The sequence below is a fragment of the Chlorocebus sabaeus genome, chromosome 1 (genome assembly GCF_047675955.1).
Source record: "Chlorocebus sabaeus isolate Y175 chromosome 1, mChlSab1.0.hap1, whole genome shotgun sequence".
Lineage (NCBI taxonomy): Eukaryota > Metazoa > Chordata > Mammalia > Primates > Cercopithecidae > Chlorocebus > Chlorocebus sabaeus.
The window spans coordinates 38,403,639-38,420,704 of record NC_132904.1 but is presented as its reverse complement, the minus strand read 5'-3'; the positions used below and the strand labels follow the sequence as shown (position 1 = coordinate 38,420,704).

Here is a 17,066-nt window from a genome sequence, read left to right as displayed (position 1 = left end):
TGTTTTACTGAGGATTGATATTTCTCATTATTCCAAATGAGAACCATGAAGGAAAAAATATTAATGGCTCTGTTGATTCAGAGAAGGACATGTCTACTAAGGCTCCCTAACAGGATGGGTATACATCATGAAAGAAATGTTATTTTTCCAGCCAGCCATTGGTCAAATCTTTATTCTTATATCTACTAGTTATGTAACTGTAGTATATTACTTAACCTCTCTGAGCTTTAGTGATTTCACTAGTAAATTGGGATCAATGATCCATTCTTAGTAGGATTTGGAGTAAATAAAAAGGCATAACTTCATCATAGCTCCTAACACATCATGGGGGTTCAGCAAATATTTTTCATTGCTTTATTCAGTCAATCACTAAACTTATCTTTCACACCAAATTCTGCTGGGCCCAGAGAGATTTATACTAAACAGCTATTTCTGTGATCACCAAAAGTGATTTTAGGATGGGTGTGGTGGCTCCCGCCTGTAATACCAGCGCCTTGGGAGGCTGAGGTAGGAGGATTGCTTAAGCCCAGGAGTTTATGACCAGCATCAGCAAAGTGGTGAGACCCTGTTTCTACAAAAAAGAAAATAATTAGCCAAGCATGGTGGTACACAACTGTAGTCCCACCTACTCAGGAGGCTGAGATGGGAGCATCACTTGAGCCCAGGGGTTGGAGTCTACAATGAGCTATGATCACACCCCTGTACTCCAGCCTGGGCAACAGAGCAGGATTCTGCCTCAAAAAAAACCAAAAACACAAAAAAACAAAAAACAGTCGGGGGGACTTTTATGGCATAATGATGGCATAATGGATAAACAATAATTTACTGAACTCTATTATTATACACTTTACCTGCCTTATCTCACTCACTTAATTCTCACAACAACCCTTTGAGTTAGGTACTATTAACAGCCCGTTTTTACAGATGAGGAAACTTATTCACCAAGAGAGAAAATAATTTTCCAAATGTCACATAGCTAGTCAATGGAGAACTGAGATTTCAACCCAGGAAACCTTAATCCCTAGCCTTCTCTTTTAATCACCACAGTAGGCACAAAGCCTTAAGGTAAAAAGTGGTTGGTGATTTCCAAAGACACTAGTTCTATAAGATGTTAATACGTTTCAGGCAGAAAGTACAAGGTGAAGATAAAGCTGCATGTTAAAATATATTTGGGTAATGATTAGTTAAAAAGCTAATTGGGTCAGAAAGTTTTGATTCTTTTTGTTTTCTTCTTTTTTTAATTGACATCTCATAGCTTTTAATTCTACTTTTCATAAAGTAGCTCACAAAGCCAGAGCAGCATTCCATAATCCCCCACACACTCACAAAATTATTCTAGAAAGTGCTGATCCTTGTAGCAGTGAATTTGAAATCCCCGTGTGGGAATAATTTTAGTTATTAATCTTGGAAGCCCCACTACCATTGCCTACTTTTTTCTTCTCAGTATGCTGGAAAATGACAAGGATACCGTAATCCACGTTAACAAGTGCCTGATGCTTGATTCTTACCATGCCCATATGGCCATAAACTCAGGTAACTTAGAAATGAAATATTTAGGGCTCATTAAGACCAGCCTAATTTGAGTCCAACCAACCCAAACACACATCTGTCTAATCTTGTTATGAAATCAACATTTTGCTAATGTTATAGAATGACTTCCTCAGGAATAGGGTCATATTAGAGTTTTGAAAAATTTATTTCCTTTCTACAAACATAATAGTTTAGCTCAGTGGAATACTCATTGGTTTATTTCTTTAAATAGTTATGGTCAAAGAGTACATGGTGATTTTGCTTTCATTCTATAACAATAGATAATATCCACTAATTCCCATTATTTTTTCTTAGTAGCATTTTATATGAAGATGGCATAAGAAATAACTTTCTTTTAATATTCCTAACCTACTTAAGATTACAGAAATGTGGGAATTACACTGAAGGAACATATTTTTCAGTTATGACAGTCTCACAGTCACTGTAAATCTTGTCAATTGTTTATCGAACACATAAGGTCCTCTTGCCTCAATTTTCAAAATATATTCAGAATCTGACTACTGCTCACCACATTCACTGCTGCACCTGGGTCCATCTGCTACCTTCTCTTGGTACACTGGTACAATAACTTCCTAACAGATCTCCCTGCTCAAAATCTTACCTCCTTATAGATGATTTTCCAAGCAGGAGTCACAGAAAGCTTTAATAAAAGGAAGATTAAATCCCATCATTTCTGTGCTCCTGTCTCTCCAGGGTTTCCTATTACATTTAAAATATAAACTCACTCTGGTATTCAGAGACCTTGCAGAATCTGGGTCTGGTCTCTCTAGGCCATTTCCTAATGCTTCCTTTTTCTCACGAGCTGAAGACAACTCAACCATCTTATGTTCCTTGTTCACAATAAATATGTGCTTATCCTAGGGCTCTACACCGAAATAAGCCAGGTTCACATCAGACTTACTTTCTGTCTCCTAATCTTGGATTTTTCTTCATAATACTTATTACCTAAAGTTATTTATTTAGGTTATTCACCCCAATTTTGTGTTTCCAGAAGACAGAAACTGTCAATCTTGCTGCCACCTTTAGCACCAGAATCAAGAATAGTACCTGACCCATAGTAGGTGCTTAAAGAATACTTTTAGGATTAGGACAGAAAAATGGATGAAAGAGCATTCTCTCTCTCTCTCTCTCTCTCTCTCTCTCTCTCTCTCACACACACACACACACACACACACACACACACACACACACACCCCTCTTTGGAGAGTCTGCTGTAGAATCCACCCATTTTTTTGCTCTCTGTGATGTCATTTATCACTGTGAGTTTTCTCACTTGTTATGAGTTAGTGCTTTGTTAATTTTCTCACTGAGGACCTGATCTAAATATTATTCTCTTTTGTATTTAAATTGTGATGATGGACCTTTATGTAGAGTATTTAAAGGCTTAAAACAAAACTCTTCTTAAGTAGTAGAACTACCTTTTTTTTTTTTTTTTTTTTTTTTTTTTGAGACGGTATTTTGCTCTTGTCCCCCGGGCTGCAGTAGTACAGTGGCATGATCTTGGCTCACTGCAACCTCTGCCTCGGGTTCAAGCGATTCTCCTGCCTCAGCCTCCCGAGTAGCTGGGATTACAGGTGCCCACCACCACATCCGGCTAATTTTTTTGTATTTTTAGTAGAGACGGGGTTTTACCTTGTTGGGCAGGCTGGTCTTGAACTCCTGACCTCAGACAATCCACCCAGCTCAGCCTCCCAAAGTGCTGGGATAATGGTTAAATCATTAGTTAAATGATTAGTAAAATCATTATTTAACAGGAGTGGGCCACCGCGCCCAGCCGTAGAATTGCCTTTCTAACATCAGTCTTACTGAAGTCCTCCCTAATGCATAGTCATTTTGATGCTACTTCCTTTCTTTCATAGCACTTTGGATGACTGTTCACTAGGTAATAACTGTGATTTATGTTTGTCTTGCTCGTATTGCTTGGTACAAGCTATCCACTCAATGACATGGGTGGATGGGTGAGGATTGGAAGAGTACAGGGAAAGATGGTGAGTAGAAAACACTGGCACACTGATACAATGGAAAGCAGTTTATCTGCAGGTTTTGCTTCTCTGTGTTGTTCACTGAGCACAGCTCTGCCAGCACCCTCATTGCTACTGGCTAGTGGTAGTACTTTAGAACAATAGGGCTAGGGAGAAGTAGGCAACAAAGGAACCCCAAATAATTAATAAGTCTGGGTTCTTCTTGTTATTGTGTCCTAACCACAGAGCAAGCCATGTATGGACCATTCATGAATTTATTCTTCACAGAAAGCTTCTGTAGGATAATTTTTTAAATCACGAAATTTGTTGGTGGTCAAAAGCTCCAGTTTCAGGTACCAACACTGTCACTTACTACTTGGGTACACACCATCTTTGCTGAGTTTTCTGATTTGAGAAATAGAGATATCAATATTAATTTCTTCTTATAAACAGAGATTGAGCATAATTGTAGTGAAAGCTGTTGTGAGACTCAAATTAGACAATGTTTATCAGAGATGACATATAAAACATAAATTATGAAAATAACCTTAGGTCATTATTATCATGTGCTCCCATATTATCACCTATTCTGATAATCCTGGGGCAAGCCATTATTAGCAAGGTACAGAAAGTTTGTACAGTTGCAAGTAAGTGAAGGCCAACTAATAATCTACTCACACTGAAAATTCTCCAGGAAGGATAGTATCTATTTTCAGATGCTGAAACAATACAATGTAAGAGAGTAACAAAATAAAATGACATTATAGTAAAGAAGAATGACTGAGCTGGAATAATTTAGCTATTAAACTTTTACTCCCAGAGATAGCCTTAAGGTTTATGTTGTGATCATAATAGTCTGCTGTGTTATCTTGGTCAGTTTCTTTACGTTTTGAACTGATGCTGATATGCAAACAAAATTTAAAAGACAATGTATTCCCACTTGAGTCAGCGTAAGTTTTCAACATAAAGCATACAATTGATGATTAGAAAACAGATTTATAGATTAAATTTTAAATTTTCTACTGGCATACTCAAGGTAATTATGTTGTTTCCTGTCTACTTAGGCTTTAAAATGAAAGATATGACTTTTTTGGTAGCCCTAAATTACTTATTTTTTAAATAGTTGTCTCAATACTAAAATTGTGTATTGAAAGCAAACAAAAGGATGAAAAAATATATTTGTGTGTTTGAGTAACTGTGCATAGATTCTTGCATTTAATCCTTGGAACTATTTTATGGAAATATTTTATTATCCTAAAGTCTATTAAAAAACTGTAACGGACCCACTGCCACCCAGCTAACAAATGATAAAACCAAGATTTTAACTTCAATTTGTTGAAACCAATATCGATTCCCTTGCCACTGTATCAGCCTTTGTTCTTCAACACATGAAGCAATTTTATTGAGCTTTGAGACTACATTTTTTATGCATGTATGCCTTCCTATTATTCTGCTACTAGAGAACAGCAAGAGTTCTATTTGTCATAATCAGACTTACTGTAACTGTTACCACCTGTTCCAGAAAGCTGTTATCTTTGTTTTTTGGCATGTGTGAAAATCTGTTTTACTTATTCTTTGATCTTTTTAGATTTTAAGACACTATCAATTATAGGAAGCATCATCAAATTAATAAGAGCTTTTAGGAAAAATAAGTTACTGCCATGATTTCAGAAATGTTACAATGTGGGAGAAAGTCATCTTAGAAAGAGGAAATATGATATAATATTTGGTATTGTAATTTAGTGCTATTGCTTAAACATTTTTTTAATTTGAAATTTGATTGATGTTCTGGGCATATGTGCAATAAATGTCTCATCACCACATGGGGAGGATTTCATAAAAATAAGGATCTATGCCCTTGAGAAAAACCAAAACACATTAGTAGGTTTCATTTGTGTTTCAGAAGATCTCACTGATGGAAGAGTAATTAGCTTCATTAACCAAAATGCAATATGGCTCTCTCCATTGTTGCTCTCAGATGTTGACTGACACAAATACTAACTCTAAAAAGCTTTTTAAATTCTGCCGTTATGATACAAATAACTCCTAGCAAGAAAAAAAAAATCTACGAGGGAGAGAGGACTACCACTACCTAGTTAAAATAGGTAACACATTTTACATTTCCTTCCTACTACAGTTTTTCACTGTCCTTACATTTATATTGTTTTACAAAGTTACGTTCAGAAGGAAAATTATATTTCAAGTGAAATGTGTGAGAATAGCCTAAAACCGCTTTTTAACTTAAGATTATAGTTTAAGCATTTCTGTACATTGTCAGTCTGCAAAGCAATTTAATGGATGCAAAATATTCCCACATACAAGCATACTACTCATTTATTAGTTAACAATTGCTACGAGATTACAATGCAATTAACAATGAACTAAATATCAGGATATAGTGATGAACAAAAAAGTCACTGCACTAATAGCACTTATAGTTAGGAGGAGGTAGATATAACATTTATATGTATAAATGTATACATTCAATGACAGATGCTGATGTATATGTATATATATAGCATATATGTTTTATATGAATGTTTTGTCATTTGATGTCAGGTGCTGATAAAAATAATAAAAAAAATAAAGCATTGTGTGCAGAGAGACAACAATGTAGACTGTATTTTAGAAATAATGATCAAACAGTGATTCTCTGATGGGGTGACTAGTGAACAGAACCGTGGCTAAAACAGAGATTGAGCATTATCTGCAGAGAGACAAACAAGTGCAAAAACCCTTCAGTGAGAACATATTTTACATCAAATAACCTGGTGCAGCTGGATTGCAGGGTATGAGGGTAGAGCTGTATGAGCTGGATACAGAATGATAGTGAGGGGTGAAACTGGCTGGGCTTCTGGGTCAGGTGGGGACTTGGAGAACTTTTCTGTCTAGCTAAAGGATTGTAAACACACCAGTCAGCGCTCTGTGTCTAGCTAAAGGTTTGTAAACACACCAATTAGCACTCTGTAAAAATGGACCAATCAGCACTCTGTAAAATGGACCAATCAGCAGGATATGGGCGGGGCCAAATAAGGTAAGAAAAGCTGGCCACCTGCGCCACCACTGGCAACACGCTGGGGTGCCCTTCCACACTGTGAAAGCTTTGTTCTTTGGCTCTTCACAATAAATTCTGCTGCTGCTCCTCGCTCTTTGGGTCCGCACTACCTTTATGAGCTGTAACACTCACTGGGAAGGTCTGCGGCATCGCTCCTGAAGTCAGCGAGAACACGAACCCACCAGGAGGAACAAGCAACTCCAGACGCGCCTCCTTTAAGAGACCTAACACTCACTGAAAAGGTCTGCGGCTTCACTCCTGAAGTCAAGCGAGACCACAAACCCACTGGAAGGAAGAAACTCTGGAGACATGAACACCTGAAGGAACTAACTCTGAAACAAACACCATCTTTAAGAACTGTAACATTCACCGCGAGTGTCGGTGGCTTCATTCTTGAAGTCAGCGAGAACAAGAACTCACCAGAAGGAACCAATTCTAGACACAATAGTAAGGAGCTAGATGATGCATATGCCCAGTGGGCTGTTGTATGGACTATGGTTTTACCTGGGGCTGCAGAATTATTAGAAGGTTTGAACAGAGATTTAATGTGAAATATCTTGGGTTTTTAAAAGGGTCACCCTGGCTACCATGTGGTAGGAGCAAAACAGGAAACAGGGAGATTGTTTTGGAGAATCAAATGAGCTTCTGTTTGAGAGATGTGATGGTTTTAACTATAATCAGATGTTGATAAATGATCAACTTTGAGCTGTAATTTAAAGACAGTTTAGACAGGATTTGGGCATTTAATTCCAGTTAGTCATTCAATAAACATTTATTGAATGGCAACTATGTGCCAGACCCTGTTCTAGATGTTAAGGTGAAAGCAGTCAATAAACAAGACAACAAAAGTGGGAAAAATGTACACACACACATATATATATGTAAAGGCCAGGCTCACAAAAAATACCTTAGTGAGGGGAACAAATAATGAACAAAGACAAATAAGTGAAAACACATTGCATGTTAGTGGTATGTGCTAAAGAGTGATGTGTGCTAAAGAGGTAATGCTTCATGCTAAGTCACCAGAATTTGGTGAAAGATCTGATGTAGGGTACAAGAGAAAATGAGGAGTCAAGATTACTCCTAGGGTTTTAGCCTGTGTAACTAGAATTAAACTTGTTTCTTAAGATGGCAATAGTTTCTACGTTTTATTATTCATAGGCTTAGAGGAACATTCCTGCTAACACAGATTTCTTTTAGATTATAATTTTAGAATGCATTTCCAGTTGTGCTCTGTTTTGCTCTTAAAACATATTGATGGATGCACCTCCACGACCCAGACATTTCCCACCAGTCTTCACTTTCAACGTAGAGATCAAATTTCAACATGAGACCTGGACCAAACAAACCATATCCAAGCCATAGCAATATGTTTGTATATCATTCATCAGGACAATGATTTAAAGTTATCTGCGTACTCTAATATTATTTTTCTTAGTTCATTTACTTGAATTTTTGTGCTTCAGTTATATATTTCTTTTTTATTTTTATTTTGTTAATATGCATTTATTGAAAAATTTTCTTTCTTTCCAGCTTTTAGGTTTAAGAGGTATATATGCAGGTTTGTTACATGGGTAAATTGCATGTCATGGAGGTTTGGTATACAGATAGTTTTGTCATCCAGATACTATGCTGACTTCGCTAATATACCAAGAAAGAAAGAGAGAAAGAGAGAGAAGGGGAAGGAGGGCAGGCAGAAAAAAAGAAAAGAAAACACAAATGTGAAGGAATTTAGAAGAGAAAATGATTAGCTCCAGTCAGCCCAGTAGGGCAGGGGGAAAAAAAATCTGAAAAAACTTAATGAATATGGTGGTATTTGGCAAATGTTCAAAATTGAGTTAGCTTTCCTCCAGCAAGATGATGCTATGTATTTCTTTTCCAGAAATAGATGAGTTATAGGAATTAAAGAAAAAAAGTGGCTGGGCACGGTGGATCACTCCTGTAATCCCAGCACTTTGGGAGGACGAGGCAGGTGGATCACGAGGTCAGGAGATCGAGCCCATCCTGGCTAACACAGTGAAACCCCGTCTCTACTAAAAATATAAAAAATTAGCTGAGCATGGTGGCAGGCGCCTGTAGTCCCAGCTACTTGGGAGGATGAGGCAGGAGAATGGCGTGAACCCGGGAGGCAGAGCTTGCAGTGAGCCGAGATCGCGCCACTGCACTCCAGCCTGGGCAACAGAGTGAGACTGCGTCTCAAAAAAAAAAAAAAAAAAAAAAAATTCTCTGCCTAGAAAACTAAATTGTGAGTGGAATAGGAGCAGGAAATGAGTAATGAAATTCTAGAGGTTTAATTTCTTGTGTTCCATGGAAAATAAAATAATGTAAATTGTGATTTTATCTTTTATAAGCATTAAATTCATAATTCAATAATTATTTAGAGTTTTGAGGAACCTTAGAGACTTAGGAAAAGGAAATTGCATGCTGAGGAAGTGGCAGATTTAGAATGAGAAATGACATCTTGTGATCCACAAGCCAGTGCCTGCTCCCCAGCAGCACATGCCATTTGCGGATTGCTGTTTAACCAAACCAGGATTTCTTCCTTCTCTAATAACCAATGGGGAAAAAGATGGAGAGACAGAAAGAGAGAGACAGGGACAGAGAGAGAACGAGAGAGCAAGCGAGCCTGCGAGCCAGAGCACGCGCGGGGAAAAGGAAGGAAAGGGAAGAGAAAGGGTTGGAAAGGAAATAAAAACACTAAACACTCTGTGCCTTACAAACTGGCAGTCAATGGTGGGGTTTTGGTAGCTGTTCCAATAATATAATTCCAAAGTTTCAGTTTCTTTCTGGCTTCTGTAACAGTTCAATGCGAATCCAGATTTTGCATTTTAAAATTTTCTGTGTTGATCATTCTTCCTCCAGTTTACCTGTGTGTCTAACTGCCTCACTCTTTGTATCTTTGCTCAAATATTACTATGTTCTTTAGTAAAATGACACCCCCCACTCCTTTCACACCTTCATCCTTCCTGTCTACAGTAGTTTTCTCAAATGCGCTAACCACAAGACCTACTTAATATTTTACTTATTTTAAAATTTTTTCTCTTACTTGAATGTTGTATGAAGGCAGAATTGTGTTTGCTACTCTAATGTCAACTTGTAAAAGAGGATCTTGCATATCAGGAGTTGTTTAATAAACAAAAGTTGAATGAATAAAATGTAACTTACCTAAATCTGGGGGAATACTATGTTCACAAGCATGGGCTTTGGAGTCAGATCAGAATTTGTTTCAGTTTTAGATGTGCCTCTTACTGGTTTAGTGACTTCGGCATGTTCCATTTCCGTGTTCCTTTTTTGCTTATTATTAGATGTAGGAAGAAATTATACCCACTTTTAAAGTTGTCATCAGAATGAAAGGAAATAATACAGGTAACGTTTCTGGCTTATTGCATGCACGTAGCAAATGTTAACCATCAATGAGTGTCAGGTATGGTTAATAGGTCTAAGTGTAACCACTAAAAGCTTAGAGCTTCTTAAGGTATCTGGCTATTAACTGCATCCTAAGACATAATATAACCTATACCATTTTAGTTTATACCACTATGAACCTGATACTATTAGCTGCCCACGATGTAACATATTGTGTTTTAGTAGCTTTTAACCATTATTTATAAAGGAATGGATATACTATAAACAAAATTGTTTTTCTTCTGTACAATAAGTAAATTGACTGAAATCTTGAAAGCACTAGAGTTTTCCATGTCAAAATTCATGTTTAATAGATATCAACTGATCTAGTAAAACAACTCTAAGATGTTTTGATATCTTTGAAAAGGCTAAATGTATAGCAATCTGTTTTTGAGTTTGAAGATATATTTATATCATATGGAACATAAATTGGTGAAGTGTGTCAAGAATTCTTGGTCATGTAGCCACCATAGAGATTTCCTATTTTATACTGTTTTATATTTATTACAGCTTATTGATTGTTCATATACATCCTTATATGTAACTGATATTGTAGTTGGTTTTTTTTTTTTTTTTTTTTTTTTTTTTGCTATTCCACTAGTAACCATTTTTCAATGTTCTCTGTTCTTTCCTGGTAGTTGTTTCAATCCCCTGATTTATATTTCTTGCAATGTTTATTAACATATTTTCTTGTAAATACAACACATTTACAAGAAAAAAACAACCCCATCAAAAAGTGGGCAAAGGATATGAACAGACACTTCTCAAAAGAAGACATTCATACAGCCAACAGACACATGAAAAAATGCTCATCATCACTCGCCATCAGAGAAATGCAAATCAAAACCACAATGAGATACCATCTCATACCAGTTAGAATGGCTATCATTAAAAAATCAGGAAACAACAGGTGCTGGAGAGGGTGTGGAGAAATAGGAACACTTTTGCACTGTTAGTGGGACTGTAAACTAGTTCAACCATTGTGGAAGACAGTGTGGCGATTCCTCAAGGATCTAGAACTAGAAATACCATTTGACTTAGCCATCCCATTACTGGGTATATACCCAAAGGATTATAAATTATGCTGCTATAAAGACACATGCACATGTATGTTTATTGTGGTACCATTCACAATAGCAAAGACTTGGAACCAAGCCAAATGTCCATCAATGACAGACTGGATTAAGAAAATGTGGCACATATACACCATGGAATGCTACGCAGCCATAAAAAAGGATGAGTTCATGTCCTTTGTAGGGACATGGATGCAGCTGGAAACCATCATTCTCAGCAAACTATCCCAAGAACAAAAAACCAAACACTGCATGTTCTCACTCATAGGTGGGAACTGAACAAAGAGAACACTTGGTCACAGGAAGGGAACATCACACACCATGGCCTGTTGAGGGGTTGGGGGAGGGGGGAGGGATAGCATTAGAAGATATACCTAATGCAAATGATGAGTTAATGGGTGCAGCACACCAACATGGCACATATATACATATGTAACAAACCTGCATGTTGTACACATGTACCCTAGAATATAAAGTATAATGAAAAGCGAAAAAATATATATAGTCTGCTCTCGTAATCAAATAAAAAAGACATATTTTCTACTGTTTCTCAGACTTTTTACATATTCAAATGTTTCCAGCTTTTAAGAAAACAAACTCTCAAAATCAATGCAGTTTTTAATTAAGCAAATAAATACTTACGCAGTTCTTACAAATGTCACTATCTTCAAGTTCAAAACAAATATGATTTTTCATGGTTCTAATTTTATTTTAAAAAATTTGAAGTACATTCAATAGCACAGATGCATTTAATTCTTCTGAAAGTCACTGTCAGTGTCAGCATTAGTAAATAACAGGCAAGCTTTCATGTGATTACTTTCATGTGCTTATTTATTGAATGTATGGATTATTTGAAAATTATGCCACACAAATTTTATATATTTTCTAGTGTGTGTGTATGCGTAGGTATGTATGTATATGTGTGTGTGTGTGTGTGTATGTGTGTATATATATCTAGGCTAAACCTTGGGAAACATGAAAGAGGAGAGATTAGTACATTTAATGAAAAAAGAGAAAAGAAAAATGATAGAAATAGATATAACTTTCTCTTTCTCTTTTGTAGCCCTAGGAAAAGATAAGGATTACACGGATGAATCAGAACACGCTACTTATGACCGATCTCGTCTCATTAATGACTTTGTTATCAAAGATAAATCTGAATTCAAGACAAAATTATCTAAGGTAATGAGAACTAAACTTTATCAATAAGTCATTTTTAGAGCATAATTTTTAAAACCTTTCAATATGCGTCTACATGTTTGGTTTTTGCTGCAGGCTATACAAGAATATACATGTTAATATGTACCATTAAGAACTCAGAAGTTATATAGAGATATTAATTCATATTTATCATATTGATTCATATTTCTCAAACAATGTTTAAAACACTTAATCTGAAATGTAAAATTATTCATTAATAGTCTCTTTAGGGCTTTATTTCTTCGTCTTTCTTAGCATGACTTAATGAGAACATGGATTTTAGTATCACATCAACCAAGATTTAAGTTCCATTTCCACTTGTAGTAACTTGATAAGACTAATTAAACTCACTGAGAATTGTTTTCTCATCTTGGAATATGCTCCTGGTTGTCTGCTTGACGAGATTATTTGAAGACAAAATGAGATAACCATGTAAGTGTCTGGCACATAGCAAAAGATTGAGAATATCTTATTGAAATTATAGTTCACCAATACAAAAATGAGGTAGAGTTCAATTTTAAAAGTTGTTGGTTCCAACAATCCTGCCATTCCTCAAACAAAATGCTTTCATGGACTCTTCAAAACATGGGAGTGTTCCCATCAGATACCAAAGACAAAATGGAATGCTGCTTCTTTTCATCATTGCAAATGTAACTGATCCATATTTCCCTTTGGATGATTTTCACGACAAATCCTGGCTCAGGATAAGCTCATTTTTTTTTATTTTTATTTTTTTTCATTTTTTGTATTGATGAAAAAGGAAATGCCTTTGTAAAAAAGATAGTTGGATATTAAGTGCAGTTTAACACAGGGAATGACTTAGGTTTCAATTGTCACTGCATGGCTAATAATCACAAGAAATCCAATTTTCTCTGTGATATTTGATTCTGTGTTTCTTGGATTACTTTTGCAAATATCTTTATTAGACACCCACCAATGTGTTAGTAAATAAATATGGCAGAGACTACATATTACTATCGTAAGTGAGACCAAACTAATACATAGATGCAGGGATAATTGTGCCAAATTTCTTTATTCTTGTTTGTTTGGTTGAATTAAATTGGGTCACTATTATGGGCCAATAATTATCTTTGCACATCAGGCGTTTATCTTTCCACGGTTACTAAATCTGCCTCCCTGTGTCTGTCTGATCAATACAATGTATGTTTAGAGTCTCTACTATCTGTGAAGCACTGTTCCAAATGAACTGAGAGGAGGAGTTATAAGATAAATTAAGATGTTGTTTCTTAATGTGCTTATAGCACTGACTGGAAGACAAATACAATATGCTCAAATAATTAGAAAATGAACTAAGATTAAATAAAGTTTGTATTATCTGCTTTTCTAGAATTACCACATGCCATCAATGATATCCACCATTTTATATCTTCTCAACAGTAGCAATTTCCCAAGTTCTACTTTGACTAGACTTGAACTTTAGAATATCAAAGTTTTAAAAAAGTTGGACCTGCATGCATATTACGGTTGTAACATTAACGATAAGAGAATGGTGTGTGATTATGGTAACAGACCACAATATGTCAATCCAAGATATCCTATTCTAATGCCCTACTGAATCTACCTGATTACATATCCTTCTCCTATTATACTTCCACTCGAACTGTAGAAGAACATCATGAGACACCGGACTGACTTGTTCTTCTAGCTTCTATTAAAATGTGTCCACTTTTATCAATTTTATAGTTTCGAGTGCAGCACAAATTCCATTTGAGCAATAACCAAAAGTTTTAAATGCCATTTAGGTAGTCTACTTGCAAAGTTTATCTACAAGTGAAGAGCAAAATTACCTACTTAGACAATTTTCTTTGTGTACATTTGACACAGGAAACCTCAAAAAAGCAATAACCTAATTTTTACTGTTTAGGTGTCTGTATACCCTGTGTGCTTTATAAATTTGTTGGCCTTTCTCTCTTATACCCCACCATTAAATTGTGTGTGTGTGTGTGTGTGTGTGTGTATGAATGAAAGCGCATATACATTTTAAGTTAGATCTTACGACACTGAATCTTTATTCACTTGTATCCTACAAAATGGAAACTTCCTGTGGTTCAAATGAACCTATTTAGATAGAATATAGATAGATAGAATATAGATAGATAGATAGATAATTATATGGCCGAAGATGTGTGCCTTATAGCATCATTCACTTGTGACAATTGTAGTTGTGATCATCTGCACTGTGCATACTATGCAATGTAACTAATATTTATTTCTACAGAAAAGTTACTCATTTGCAAAGATATCATTTTAGAGATGACAAAGCAAATTTATGAAGAGTTGACGGAAAGGGGGCACAAACTTGAAGGGGGGAAGTAACTCCTAATACAAACTGCATAGTGAGTAATGACAAGTATTAAATTACAGAAAACAAGGCTTTCTAATAAGTTTGCCATCAGCTATACACTAAAATAGGAAATAACCCCAAGGCCTGCAAGGTGATGTCTTATATTGAATTTATGAGGAAGCACTGTTGAGTTGTGAAACGTAAAAACAGAAATACAGAAAAACATCTAATTTACTAGGAGTTGTGTAAATAGACTCTATATGTGTTTAAACATTTGGTTTATCAATCATTGTGCAAACATTTTCTTTTTTTCTTTTTTTTTTTTTGAGATGGGGTCTCCCTCTGTCACCTAGGCTGGAGTGCAGTGGCGCAATCCTGGCTCACTGTAAGCTCCGCCTCCTGGGTTCACGCCATTCTCCTGCCTCAGCTTCCCGAGTAGCTGGGACTACAGGCGCCTACCACCATGCCCGGCTAATTTGTGTGTGTGTGTGTGTGGTTTTTTTTTTTTTTTTTTTTGGTAGAGACGGGGTTTCACCATGTTAGCCAGGATGGTCTCAATCTCCTGACCTCATGACACACCCGCCTCGGCCTCCCAAAGTGCTGGGATTACAGGGGTGAGCCACCGCGCCCGGCCTGTGTAAACATTTTCTGAGTTGAGTCGTGGTAGTGAATTTTAATTTTTGTCAGGTACATATATGCACGGCTTGTAATAATTTTGTATGCTAATATATTTTATGAGTAACTACAGTTTGCTTCAGAATTAATCTTCAGAACAATGCATTGTATCTTTAGAATATCTTGCTTCAAATCATAAGTTTTTAGCATGTTATTTATACTGAAATTATTCAACATTTTACATATCAAAAGCATCTATAATTTTGATATCTACTATGATGAAGGGACATTGATAAATTAATCGGGTATTTTAGTTATTGTGAAATTACAATGCACAAAGCTTGGTATGGTACTTTAGAACCAATATCACAAACAGTAAATAGCTTTTGCTATCCAAGTACTGACTGGGATGCAGTTTAGGAATTCCCACATGCATATCAATTGGGAAACCCACAAGCTTCTAGAAATTAGAGGCAGCACTAAACATGGTTTAAATTTGTATTTAGCTAGCCTCAAGCTTTACAATAGAAGTCATATTTAAATATTTCAGAGGCATTGTGGTAGATATAAAATTGGCCACAATCTTTTCTTTCCTATATACACTCTGTTTTCAATGAGATTTTGCAGCTCTTCCCATCAAGAGACAGAGTCTATTGAACAGGTCTTGGTCCTCGTGTTTGTCAGTAGACTGTTGCAGGAGTGACATTATGCCAGCACAGAGCCTTGAACTGAAAAGATCTTCAACTCCCATTTTTTCTCTTAGGATTCTCCCTTTACCATGTGAGTAAATCAGAGCTAGTCTTGAGGAGGATAAGAGACCACAGGGACCAGAGGCTGATAAGCACAATTGCCCCAAATGAAGCAAATAGAGATAGGAGAGAATCCAGCAGCAAAGGCCAGGAAAATTAGACCTATGAAAAATCTCAGCTGAGACCAGAAGAGCTACCCCGCTGAGCCCAGCTTGTGCACAGAATCATGAGCCCAAGAGTTGTTTGGGGATGGTTTGTTTCTCTGCAAGAGATAATGGAAACAACCATAAATGTTAAAGGATAACACATTGGCTAATACCAGTGATTGTTAATATGAAGTTAATTCTTCCTCAATGTCTAGGAAGATTTGCAAAATTGTCCCAGAGTTTGACACAGCATATTCATAGCATGCATTTAATTCTGTGGAGCCCAAGTGTATTTTATTTTATTTTATTTTTATTATACTTTGTGTTCTAGGGTACATGTGCACAACGTGCGGGTTTGTTACATATGTATACATGTGCCATGTTGGTGTGCTGCACCCATTAACTCGTCATTTTAAATAGCATAACTAAAATCACATGGTATTTAAGCAACCTATCTACAACTTTCTAAAATTGTTTTTTTAAAAAACTATTTACAAAAGTGCCTTCCTTGTGAAAACATTAAATCAGGGTAAAATTCCAAGATTACTATTTAATCAAAATGTGTTTATAGTTAACAGCAGTCACAAATATACAATGTTTTAAACATGTTTAATTTTTCTGAGTGCAGAGTAAGTGTATATATTCTTGAGGTATATGGGATATATTGATACAAGCATACAAAATGTAATAATTACATTGGGCTAAATGAGGTATCCATCACTTCAAGCATTTATCCTTTGTGTTACAAGCAATCCAATTATACTCTTTAAAATGTACAAGTAAGTCAGTATTGACTATAGTCACCCTATTGTGCTATCAGATACTAGATCTTATTCCTTCTTTCGAAATATTTTTTGTGCCAATTAATCATCCCCTCTCCCCTTGCCCTACATTTCCCAGCCCCTGGTAATCATCATTCTACTCTCTATCTCTATGCATTCAACTGTTTTAATTTTCAGCTCTCACAAATAAGTGAGAACATGAAAAGTTTGTCTTTCTGTGCCTG

The 17,066-nt window shown here is 36.0% G+C and overlaps 1 protein-coding gene across 2 annotated transcripts in view; it reads left to right on the top strand.

Moving 5' to 3' along the window:
- The window catches only part of ANO3 (anoctamin 3), a 466,581-nt gene that overhangs the window by 244,457 nt on the left and 205,058 nt on the right, over positions 1-17,066 (top strand). For both annotated transcript variants that reach the window (XM_008003915.3, XM_008003923.3), the window contains one exon: positions 12,109-12,227. In XM_008003915.3, the coding sequence (XP_008002106.3) occupies positions 12,109-12,227 (119 nt within the window). The remainder of the gene's footprint in view (positions 1-12,108; positions 12,228-17,066) is intronic.